At 44.6% G+C, this 12,521-nt stretch overlaps 1 protein-coding gene across 8 annotated transcripts in view; it reads left to right on the top strand.

Annotated features, from left to right (window-relative positions):
- The window catches only part of PPARGC1A (PPARG coactivator 1 alpha), a gene marked incomplete at its 5' end in the record, with an annotated part of 599,914 nt that overhangs the window by 504,934 nt on the left and 82,459 nt on the right, over nucleotides 1-12,521 (top strand). For 5 of the 8 annotated variants that reach the window (XM_081129079.1, XM_081129083.1, XM_081129078.1 and 2 more), the window contains one exon: nucleotides 6,760-6,939. In XM_081129079.1, the coding sequence (XP_080985205.1) occupies nucleotides 6,760-6,939 (180 nt within the window). Of the gene's footprint in view, nucleotides 1-1,521; nucleotides 1,791-2,502; nucleotides 2,872-6,759; nucleotides 6,940-12,521 lie in introns of those variants that run through there. The other 3 variants (XM_081129080.1, XM_081129081.1, XM_081129084.1) reach the window with 3 other exon arrangements.

Genomic DNA, 12,521 nt, shown 5'->3' with positions numbered 1-12,521 from the left:
TATGTCCAATAATGACTAACTGTCAATTTCATCACATTATTCAGGAATTTACTAGCAACTTGTTGCAGTTTTCAGAGTACACAAATCTCTTATAATATATGTGGTCTAAAAGAAGAAGCAGCCTGATATTTTGGGGGGGTTTTTTGGGGAGGGAGCTTCTTTCTTTCATTTTAATATTTGGAGCAACTTTCTATTTAAAATAGGTGTTAGAGCAAATTACCACTTTTTTCCTTCACAAGGAGATGCACAATAGAGTACACTAAATTAACCTCGAAAGAGTAGGAGTTTAAGTTGATAGTGCTTTAAAAATTATTTTTAGATACCTGGGGATTTTTTTTCAGATAAGTTATTATCAGCAAAATAATTGAGCTGATTTTAAAAGTACTCTGGGCTTAAGATGTTATAAAAACATATATATTCACAAATATATAGATGCGTGTGTACATTTGCCTGGAACTTGGAAGGGTTAAGTCAGGCACTGGCGTGTTAGGAAAAGTGCCTTTCGCCGGTGTCTGGTACCTTGAGTTTGTTATGTATTCAATATGTAGTATCATCATAAAACAGTCGCACCTGCGTGAGCCCTCATTGTCTCAGGGTAGAAGCTGAAAAAAAATTACAGAGCTCCAGAAATGAGTATCTCTGCTAATAGCACGTCGGCATTTTTCCCTCACTCCGCGGACAGTCTTGATCCTGAACGCAAACTGTACAACCCAGGGCACTGGGGCTGGAATCCAGTGTTTATTCCAAAAGGCACCCGAAGGCAGGCAGAGAGGAAACGCTACCCGTCTGAAAAAAAAGAGCCCGGAAACTAAGCTGATCTGGGCGCAGCAGCCCCGGCTGTATTTACTAACACTTGTTTTCTGGGAGCCTGGGAGAGAAATGGCAATGATCAGAAGGGCCCCGAAAGGGTGGCATTTTGTTGCTTGTTCTCCTTATATGGAGCAAATCAAACTGCAGTGACACCTCAGGGGCTGGTGTTCCCTGCTGCCATGGGGACAGCCAGTTTCTGGGTGGAGGAGTTTGTTTATATTTTAACAAATGCAGACTGTTTTGTTGATTAAACAAGCCAAAAAAAAAAAAAAAGAATGCATGCCCCATTCTCTGCTTTCAAACACTTCTCCCAATTAGAAAATGTCTCATAAAAAATGCATCATGTGATAAGCTCTTGCTTTCGTCCCAAGCCGAGCTGGAGTCCACTTGGAGGTCTTAGAATTCTAGTCCTCGGGGAGCACACATTGGAGCTAAGAATGTAGTTACTCTGTCTCGAAACAGGGAGCGTTGCCACTTGCTTGTTTTGGAAGGAAAATAAATTAAAAAAAGATTGCAGGGGATTTTCGTTATTATATGGCCAGGGCTCCATTTAGAGTCTGTGGCATTCAAAGCCCGGCTTTAATCGCAGCAGGATGCTCAAAGCCTCCCAAAGTCCAAGTGTTTCCTTTCTTTCTTTCTTCTTTCCGTTTTTTTTTCTTTTTTTTTTTTTTTTAAGCCTTACTTCACTGAGGCAGAGGGCTGCCTTTGAGTGACGTCACGAGTTTGAGCAGCAAGCTGCACAGGAGAAGGGAGGCTGGGTGAGTGACAGCCCAGCCTACTTTTTAATAGCTTTGTCATGTGACTGGGGACTGTAGTAAGACAGGTGCCTTCAGTTCACTCTCAGTAAGGGGCTGGTTGCCTGCATGAGTGTGTGCTCTGTGTCACTGTGAATTGGAGTTGAAAAAGCTTGACTGGCGTCATTCAGGAGCTGGATGGCGTGGGACATGTGCAACCAGGACTCTGTATGGAGTGACATCGAGGTGAGCTGGGGCTGGGCTCGGCACTGCAGCCAGGACTGAAGGTTTCCTCGGGATGCAATTATTCCTGTAAGGGGGGAAGGGCTGGGGCGAGGAGAGGTGGGAGAAAAGTAGCCCGGGCGGGAGCTTTGAGAAAGGAATCTTAATCTTATCTTAACTCCAATAAGTTTGCTATTTTAAGGTGGCTCTGGGATGCCATGAGCAAATCAAAGCTTAGCTGCTGTCATCCGTATCTGTTGCAGTTGGAAACTCTTTCCATGTGCCTTTGGCTCTGTTTCTACTCATATGCAATATTTATGCTCTAAGATATTGATATGAATCAGGAGCTGAAGTCTTTCCAGTGGTATTTAGTGGCCTGGTTGGAAAAATGCCATTTCTATTTATAAAAAGATGAAGATAAAAATATTAAAATGGATGTTCTCAAATAGAGCCAGTTTTGACTCCAGTGTGGAATTTTTTTTTTTTTTTTCTCATGTCTCTGTGTTCATCAGACAGAGAACTCAAAAATCCCAAATAATCCTGCTGGGCTATTTTAGATCGCTTTTCTTACAGAACACAAAACAACGACGCTGATTCCTTTAAAACTCCTCCGTGCAGTTGAAAGATTTGGCCAGCAAATAGAAAAAAAAAAAAAAAGTAAGGTGCAAGGTTTTCCATTCACGCCGGTGGCAGGGAAGCCAACGGTTAAATCTCGCTGTACCTCGGAGAGCTGCCTGAAGCCGGAGAGAGAATAGAGTTTATGCAGGACTGTGTGTGGAGCTGCTCGCCGCTTGTGTAAAAATAGACGGCAATACATCAATTCCACAGTCTCTGCTGGCTACAATTCATACCGGGGAAAAGCAAGCGTTTCCATCGTCATCTCTGGAGTCTGGAGTGACTGGCGGGGGTGCGAGGACCTGGCGTGTTTGCATTCCGCACAATGCAGTGTTCTCGGAAAGTTTGGGCAACTTGGGAAACAAGTGAAACTTTCTGTGGACTCTGGTGACATGGAACCGAATTGAAGTGCGCGGAGGCTCGGAGCTGCGAACAATGAATCTGGCAAAGGACTGCGAGTGCTTCCTCTGGGTAGCTGGGGGCACGTAGGGTAAGGGGGAGGGTCGAGAGCCACACGTGATTTGATTAAATAAGATGTTCCTGTGGCGCAGCGATACTCATCTAAAGTGAAAATAATTTGGCCCAGGCCAGCTGCGAGGGCATTTTTCCTATCTAGCCAGGCATGCCCTGGATTCTTAACTCTTTGCTGGGTTTGCAGATGTGGGCTCCTTGCCGTGGCAGGTCCTGTTTGTGGATTTTAATGGTTCTTATCTTGTTGTGATTTCTTGGGAAAGTGGGATAGATATGGATCATTCCTACGTCCTGTAGCTGTTATGAGTCAGGGTTGTAAGTGGCTCCAAAGTCCTAATTGTCTTCGAGCGGCTGGCATGTCCTGTGGGTGGCTGCGTGGCTGGCGGTGTGGGTCTCAGCTGCTGTACTTTCATTTTTTCATCAAGTATTATTCCTGATGCTGCTGGGAGTTGGTGGAGAAACTAGATCAGATGGAAATACGGTGGCTTGACTTTAATCATTGGGATTGCTGGAGTCATTTTAAATCAGCGTCAGGACGATTCAGGACAGTGGCCCTTTCGGTTTTGTCCTGAGGAGGTGAGGTCTCAGGCTGCTCGCCCAGCCGGGGATTGAGCTGTCGGGTGGCTGAGGCTGGCCCGTTGCTTGTCTGTCGCACGGGGAGCCGCGAGCTGCCGGAAGCCCTGCCTTGGCCGCGGCAGCTCTGGGAATCGCCTCCGCCAGTCTAAAATATTACGAGCAGCAGGTAGCGTGGGCGGCTTTCATTTTTTGACTCATTAATGTTTGCTGTCATCCTAAAACAGACGATGCCCTTTTGCCCATAATGACAGGACAGCACGTTGGTTAATAAAGGCCCGTGTCACTACAGCCCCTCGGAGTCCCCGGTGCTTCACAGTTTAGGACGGAGGTGACGTGCAGTAAGGTTCCTAAGATTGATAGAGACGGTTCACGTGACGGACACTCCGCTAAGACTGTCATCCTGAACTGCCCCTCGCCCTGCCCCCTGCCCCCGTCTTGACTAATTTTTTTTTTAAGAAGTGTGATTCTTTTTTTCATTAATATAATTAATGTGGCCAAGTCCACTCTTTCTTCTCTCTCTCTTTAAAATTTACCATCAATGGCACAAAAACCTCTGAAAGGTTAATGGAGAATTATACTTAATTATAATGATTCATTATCATCAGTGCAGTTAAGCTAATTTATTGTCTGCTCCTTAACTAAGAGAAAAGTCTGTTGGGGTGAAAGAACATACAATAATTAGCCTTTTGTGTTTAGTAACTGCTTTATCCCCTTAAATCTTATTATAAAATCCAGGCTACGCTAGTGAAATGGCTGTCATAGCTGCAGAGAGCCAGGAGAATGTGGGTCTGTCACTGTAATAAAACACACCTGTTACAGATGTATAGGGAAGCAGTAAATATCAGCGTGGCAGATGAGGACAGCTACAGGGCCCAGCCGGGTAGGCTTGGCATCATCCAAAGACCAAATATAAATGAAGAACAGGAACACTTGCTCCCACTAATGTGTTTTAGATTATCAGGAGAATGCCACATTCAGAAGCACTGATTTTACGAGCATGTCAACAGTGGCAAAAGCACTGACTCAGTTTTCAGCCATGGCATCAACGTGAACATGAGAGAGAGAGGGAAGGGAAGGGAAGAAATAGGTGAATGACAGCAAATACATACACAGAAAAATCCATCTGATCTTCTTAGTGGTTTTCAAAAGTTCCGCACAAATGCATATGTAGGAAAGGGTAAAGGGCTTTGAACTGGCCGTGCCTGGGGAGGGCGGTTACAGGGAGAGGCCGCAGAAGTGGGCCCGCCGTTGGTGGGTTGCTGGGACACCTCCGCGCACCAAAGCAGGTTTCTGAGTCACGCTCTGCACTGCAGGAACGTGAGCCAGATGTAGAGGTCTGGCGTTTCCTAACTTTGATTTCTGTTGTTGCTGCTTTGTTGTTGATGTGTGTGTGTGGTTTTTTAAGGGCTGTTCCTCGACGCACTCCTAGTAGTCCTCGCACCACTGCAAAAGTTATCCCCTCGTCTCCGACCGGGTCGTGGTGCGGGAGAGTTAAGGCGGTGTGTTTGTGCTTAGAGGTTAAAAGCAGTGCGGGCAGAACCGAGACTGGGAATGTTACACCCAAAACGAGCCGCGAACGTCGCGCCAGAATGAAATCTCTTCAGCCCAGCCCCCCCTTACTTATAAACCTACTCGAGTACACTGATCTGTAGCTTTGGCCTGACTTGGCTAGTGCAAAAGGAAAGACGAATGAAATGATAAGGAAAGAGTTTTGATGGGGAGGAGGGCCGTTTCTCTGCATTGGCGCTGTGCCTGCCATTGAGGATCTCACTGGGCCTGGTGGTCTTAGGCAAGAACTGCAGCGATTTGCAGGCACCTCCCAGCCTCCCCTGCCCACTGCTGACTCCATTACCCAGGAGCTGCTTCCCAGCGTGGAGCTCGGATCACACTGCTGCATGTGACCCATGTGATGTCGCCTGCCAGGGATGACAGGGGTGCTGGAGAGCGGTATCTGCAGAAAACTTATTTTATTTAAAATCTAAATGTCAAGCAGGATCTTCAGCTTGATGCCCAACTGCTGCCGGGATGTGAACAACTCCCCAGCATCTCTCTTGACCCCGAAGGCAGGGCCACGAGGGTGCCACTGCAGAGTGGGCGCCTGGTGGTTTAGACACCTTGGCGTTGTGGATGGGTCAAATCCCATGTCTCAGGTATCACGAGATCCCTGCAGTAGGAAGTTTCTGTGGGGTTCTTCACAGTATGCAGTGGGGAATCAGCAGTCAGATAGCCAGTTTGAGATTAGAAGATGACCTCTTTGGTAAGGGGTCCCCTTTCCTCAAAAAGCCACAGTGAGGAGCAGTTAAAAGGCCACCTACTTCATGCAAGAAGGTGAAAGACTATGTCTAAGATAGCCTTGGTGACAAGCAGCGCAGCCACAATACAGCATATTGTAAACCTATCAATATATCAAAATCATCTTTAAAACACTGAAGAAAATTTATTTTGAATTCACTTATAGTTTAGGAATACATAAATAATTTAAAAATATAGTTGTGATATGCTATAGTGATTTTTCTTTCCAGATGTCAGGTGATCCCAATCTCATACACACACACACACACACACATACACACACACACACACACAATATCTAACTTGTGTGTTAGATATAGTGAAAGATGTAAAGGTTATTTAGAAAAAAATATTATTTTTGTTCTTTACCACAAAGAGCTAGAGTTTGACCTGGTTGAGATCAAGTTCATAAGTTCATGAAAAGTCAAGTGAGACTAAAAGATTTAAATCACAATTCAAGAGAACCGTGGACAAGTTAGAGGACTTTGCATCATTAGTTGCTAAATGAATTATATGGATGAAAATGGTGAAAAGGAGCGTAAATGGAGAAGGTTTTCCTAGTAGAGTTCTTAGGTTCTAGTTTTCATTTAGCAGTTGTTTATTTAGTGTTTGTTATGGATGATGTCAGTTCCAAGGTAAAATCAAATTTGTCTCCCTCCCTCAAAGGGATTATACTCTAAGGGTAGAGTGAAATTTTGCATGTGGTTAAACAGAAAACAATTTGAAACTCGGTAAGTGCTGACTATCAAAGAGGCAAGAAACAAATCTAGCAGACTTCCAACTAGACAAGTCAGAGAAGGCTTCAAGGAAACATGGATTTGGAGGTAGAATTTTGGGTGGAATGGATCAGGCAAAGTATCCTTTGGAAGCAAAGTGCTTTAAAGAATTTAAGATGTTGTTTCTAGTGACTGAAAAACCCTGGAAACCAGCTTTGGTGGTGTCGTTGCATTAACCAGGCTTAATTCCTGTCACATGCTATTGCAGTTTAATAAATTCCTGAAGTTAATGAAAGCTTTTTTTTTCCTCCTGCCTCCCGCAGTGTGCTGCTCTGGTTGGTGAAGACCAGCCTCTTTGCCCAGATCTTCCTGAACTTGACCTTTCTGAACTAGACGTGAACGACTTGGATACAGACAGCTTTTTGGGTGGACTCAAGTGGTGCAGTGACCAATCAGAAATAATATCCAACCAGTACAACAATGAACCTTCAAACATATTTGAGGTAAGGACACCCCTTGGTGAAAATTAATTTCCCATTGAACTTGGCCTGGGCCAGACAAACATGACTATTGGCCTGAAAGCATAATGGCTTCTTACTTTGCTGTCCTCAAAAGACTTTTTATCACAGTTCAGCACTTCCTATTTTGTGAAAAACAGTGTTTGGAAAACACACGGATTTTTTTTTTTTTTTTTTAGAATTAAGGGGCTAAGGACCCACAACAGAGTGCATTAAACTATGTTGAAATACTAAGGGATTGTGAAAGAACTAGTGACAAAGAAGAACAAAAGTCTAAACCTGTTTATCCCTATTTCCCACAGAAAATGGGGCCTAATAAAAATTAACGTTAGATATCTACCTTTATTTGTTTCACAAAGAAGGTGAGCAATTTGTTATTATATTTTTGATCCATCCCTCTGTTTTCTATATAGTTTGGAAACTTCAAACCCAACTGCTCTAACATTTACTTATAAATTAGTCAAAATTTATTTACCTTTCAGTTGTGGAAGTTATCTCCCAGGCTCTATATGCTTATTATAAGCCTACCCTATAATAAAAAAATATTAATCTACCTTATTAGAGTGTTACTTTGAGGGAAAAGAGTACTTTCTCACATGATCGGTACTCATTTACTCCAGAATAAATGGTTTCGTATAGGGACAAACACTGAGTACTCTGGCAAGTGAACTGAAAAAAAGTTACCAAATCCACTAATTTCCAGTCTCACCACCACCAGCACCACCATCATCAGCTAACACGTTCTGCCTACTATGTGCCAGGCTCCACACAAAGCACTTAGAACGTACTTTTGATCCACCAGCAGAGGCATTTCTTGTACTTCCGTGTCACTTGGTTGAGAAGTGGAGTCACTGGGAAAGCCCATTTGACAATGTTTGCCGAGTGTTTCCAGCCACCAGCACGTAGAAGCGCTGGTTGGATCAGGAGCGAGTGGTGGATGTAGTCATGTTCATAACAACAGGAGTACACACAGTGGCCGGCATTGGGAACACGCGTGCTCCCTGTGTGTCATCTCACTCATCCCCCACCACAGCCGTTACATCCCCACTTTACATCTGCAGACACCGAGGCTCAGGGAGGGGAAGGGATTTCTTCAGATCACACAGTTGACAAATAAAGACCTGGGATTTGAACCCCCAATTTATCTGACTTCGAAGTCGATATCATTTATAAAAATAGAGTAACAGTGAATTTGGGTGACAGCCATCCTTTACAAAGACATATCAAGCTGCTTCTTTGCTCAATATATTTAAAAATAGAACAGAATCTTTCCTCTCAGTGTTGGTTGACATGAGCAGGGAGAGCTGGGCAGCTGAGGTGGCTGTAGGTTCTGCCGATGGCCCCGGTTTTGTGACACGCCTGGGGCCTGTCGTGGGTCCGAGGAGAGGCCTTACGGTGCCGGTGCCGGTGCCGGAGGCGGGGCTGGGAGGGGGAATGCGGTGCAGGAAATGCTGCAGGTTTGCGGTTAGTCACACTTTCCCAGGCTTCTCAGCCGGGTCTTAGAAAGTTCACGCGAGGACGTGGCTGGTTAGAACTGGTATATTGAACATTCCTCATTCCGTACACTTGTCAAGTTACAGGCCCATTTGAAGTCATGCTGCATTAAATAAACAGGACTTTTGGAAATGTCCATCTCTATAGACCTCTTATCTGAAAATCGGCTATTCCACTTTGGGCGAATGCCATGCATTTTGTAGACGATGGTTGGGGAATAAATAACAGGCGATGGGTCGGGGGGAGATGGTGTGGTAGTCGGTACCTCCCTGGTGGGCTGCTTTCAAAAAAGACAACTTTCTCCCTGACCTTGTGGCCCCATATTTCATGTTGTAGCCCCTGCGCCAGGCAATCCCCATTTACACCTGGGGAGACTTGGTTCAGTGACTAGGTTGTTATCTATAGATGCTTAATCTACACAAAGACATTCTTTTCTGTTTCCCTATATAACTTTGTACCACTGATAGAATTGTTTTCAATGCTCTAAGACACAGGTTCATTTATTCTAATCTATCACTAGGTCATTTTAAGCCAGTGGTTCTCAACTGAAGGCAGTTTTGCTCCCGAGGGGACATTTAGCAATGTCTGGAGATGTGTTTCATTGTTGGCACTGGGGGCAGGGGTGCTACTGGCATTTGCTGGGTAGAGACCAGGGATGCTGCTAACTAGTCTACAATGCACAGAACAGCCCCCACAACAAAATCTATTTGGCTGCAAATGACAACGTTGCTAAAGTTGAGAAACCCTGCATAAAAAAACAAAGAAACAGTCATTAAAAGTCCCCTCCATGTAACACCGAAGATGAATTGGTCAGATTTCTGAGAGAACACATAGTTAAGGGATAGGGTACGAAGAATCAGAAACCATACAAAATAATCAGAATGCCCGGGACCTTGGGATTGATATGTCAGGAATTCTTCTAGTGACAGACAGCAAAAGTGACTGTTTAGACAAATCCCCTAGCACTTTTCTCTGATGTCACAGGACCCATTCTTCTTGGTCTGTGCGAAGGGTTATGTGACAACACTGCAGCAAACAGCAGCACTCCCCATGCATTTGTGTACAGCCCGGATGCCTCTACTCTTTGCCCTCTAGTGCTAAACTCAGGCATCTCTCTCTGTAACGGAGGAAAAACAGTGCATGGCGAGCTTAGGTGGAATTCTAAAATTGTGTCTTCCCCTGCGACGAAGGTCCATACGTGGCAAAGTAACCCTTGCGTGGCCGCGGCTTTGTGTTACCTCTACCAGAGCTGCATGTTCCATGAAGTTCGTTCCCAGAGCCTGTGCCTTTAAACCTCCCACCGTGGACTTCAACCTGTGCTCCCTTCCTTCCAGCTCCCAAAACCCTGCCTCATCACATTTGTGAAGGCCTTGTACTTGAGCAAGCCAAAAACAGTCACGGTCTCTGCCACGTCTGGTCTGCCAATAACAAGCGTTACCTACTTCAGATTCCGAGAATAAAATGAGGCAGGGAGAGTTAGACCCTTTTCCCTGATTCACAGATGACACCCCTGGAAATGGGACACAGGGCTTCTGATGTCGGACCAAAGCAGAAAGGAAGGGGTGTTTAGAGCTACAGAGAGGGTCACAGGATGTTAAAACTTGGAGTAAATAGGGATTTCTTCCTTTGGCCTATTCTATGCTTTTTTAAAAATTTAATTGACTTTCATTGTTGAAGGTATTACAGATGTCCCTCCCCCCCAGTGACCCCTTCCACCCCAGCCCTGCCCCTCACCCCCAGGCCTTCACCACTCTATTGTCTGTGTCCATGGGCTATGCATTTATGCATATATTCTTTGGTTAATGTCTTCCTGTCCCCCCTTACCTCTGAGCTTCATCAATCTGTTCCATGCTTCCACGGGTCTGTTTTGCTCTTCAGTTTATTTTGTTTATTAGATTCCACACATGAGTGAGATCATGTGATACTTGTCTTTTGTGACTGGCTTATTTCACTTAGCATAATACATACTCTCTAGGCCCCTCCATGCTGCCTCAAAGGGTTTTTGAGTCTAAGTTGAATTTTTAAGTAACTTTGGGAGTTAAACAAGGATGGAATCGAATGTCACAATTTGGGAAAGAGTGAATTCCTGAGAGGGACCAAGGTGTGACAACACGCAATTGTACACGTTGGTTGGGTAACTGAACACACAAACAGCGCTCCCTGCTTGCACAACCTGTGTTTGGATGTGCAAATGCAGGTAACCAGGTATGATTCAGAAGCCACTTAGAAAAACAGGACACAAGGCCTATCAGCGTGGCCTCCAGTGAATCTGATCCATGTGTCAGGAAAACAGGATACTGTCCCTGGACTGGCTGGGAGCAAGATTTATGTTTCAGAATATTGCAACATAACTTCCTTCCCTGTGCAGCCTTTGTGCTTTGTTTGAAGAGGAGAATAAAGGGCTATTTTTACAGCATGGCCCTGTGTAGAGGTGGGTGGCATGGGGTTAGTTTAAATAGTCCACTGCCCCTTCTGGGTCTCTGTGGGCCGCCTTGCCCCTGCTTTATTTTAACGCCTGCTTTAATGGGCGTCTTTCATGCACTCGTCTGCTACTTAGGAACACAGCTACTTGGGGTTCTTTGGAACGAGGTGAGTGAGAAGGTAGTTATCTCTAGGTCATTACTCGTAGTATGTTCTGAAGCCCGCCTTTGCTAATGGGGAGGGAAGGCTCCCAGCTGTAGCCAGCGCTCACGTTGGGCGGCTGCTTGAACTCTCCACAAGGTCTGATGCTCGGAGCATTTACAAGTCAAGAAGTGGGGAGCAGTGTCCTGTCAGTTGTCTATAAGGTGTCCTCTATATGCTGCCAAAGGGATGCTGGCTAAAAGCTTTCCAGATATTGATCATTCTGGTGGAAATAGAGATTTTACATTTCTTCTTTAAACTTTCAGTTATATTCTATTTCTTTCTAAACTGGGCATACATTCTGTATTTATCAAGAAGTTAAAAGCAATCTTGGTTATTCCATGGACTGTGAGCATTTTGGGAGCTTGGAACCTGCTTGTCTTGTTCACTGACGTTTTCCTAGAATTGTCTTAGAAAACAGTAGAAAGTTAAGTGCTCAATAAATATTTTGAGCATGATGAATGAGTTGACCATCACATATTTATTAATGGTATGGCCTACATTAGAGAATGTGAAGCTTACTTATAAAGAACAAAAGGTCTATTTCCTAAATAAAAGAAGTTTGAGGGGCCAAATGGAGAAATGCAAAACAATTAGCAAACAGTGCAAGACTGGGTGTGTGCACATATACATATATACATATACATGTGTGTGTTCATGTCTATTAGCCAATGGGAGAACAATGCACATGTCTACTTGTATACATAGGATTATTTATATATTATATATATTAACCACTGGCAAACATCGCAAGACTGTGTGCATGTGAGTGCATGTGTATGTATCCTAGGTAAGGAGGGAACTGGTAAAAATAATGTCACCGAGGCCGGTAAGAGAATTAGAGTGAAGTGTTTTCGTAGAGGGAGTAAGGAGGCGAGGAGCTTGGTTTACTCAAACTAAAATGAACATTAGTGGGAAACACAGGAGTGGTAGTACATTTGGATTTAGGGTAGGTACAAAACATAAGCTGGCCCTGAGGACCCAGTTACAAATGTTGAGAGTTTACATGGTAGGTAGGAATTAGGGTGCCATTAGAGATTTTTTTAAAGCAGCAGAGTACTATAATGGAGATGCTATTTAAGAGTGATCATTCCGATAGCTGCAAGAACTATGGACAGGGGGAAAGTAGGGGAAATTCGATAGCAGGCCCAGCCACATTCCCAACCCTGTGCGATGCAGGTGCAGGGAAGGGACACGCAGCAGCAGAAGGGATGGTGTCTAGGGAACAAAGACTTGAAATACCTTGAAGGAAAATTCCATCGGCCCTGATGAATATGAGTTGGGTTAGGGAGGGAGGTGAAAAGAATGCTAACTGGAAAATGTTCCAGAGAGAATCAGAACTTCACGGCTACCTTCCTGGTTAACTTTCTGCCCACCTTTACGAGCCGAAGCATTTTCTTAGACTTGTGAGTCCATTTACAAAGGGGCTCTCCATCTCCCTGCCGCCTCTG

The sequence above is a fragment of the Miniopterus schreibersii genome (genome assembly GCF_964146895.1).
Source record: "Miniopterus schreibersii genome assembly, chromosome: 1".
Lineage (NCBI taxonomy): Eukaryota > Metazoa > Chordata > Mammalia > Chiroptera > Miniopteridae > Miniopterus > Miniopterus schreibersii.
This window is presented reverse-complemented; position numbering and strand designations above follow the sequence as displayed.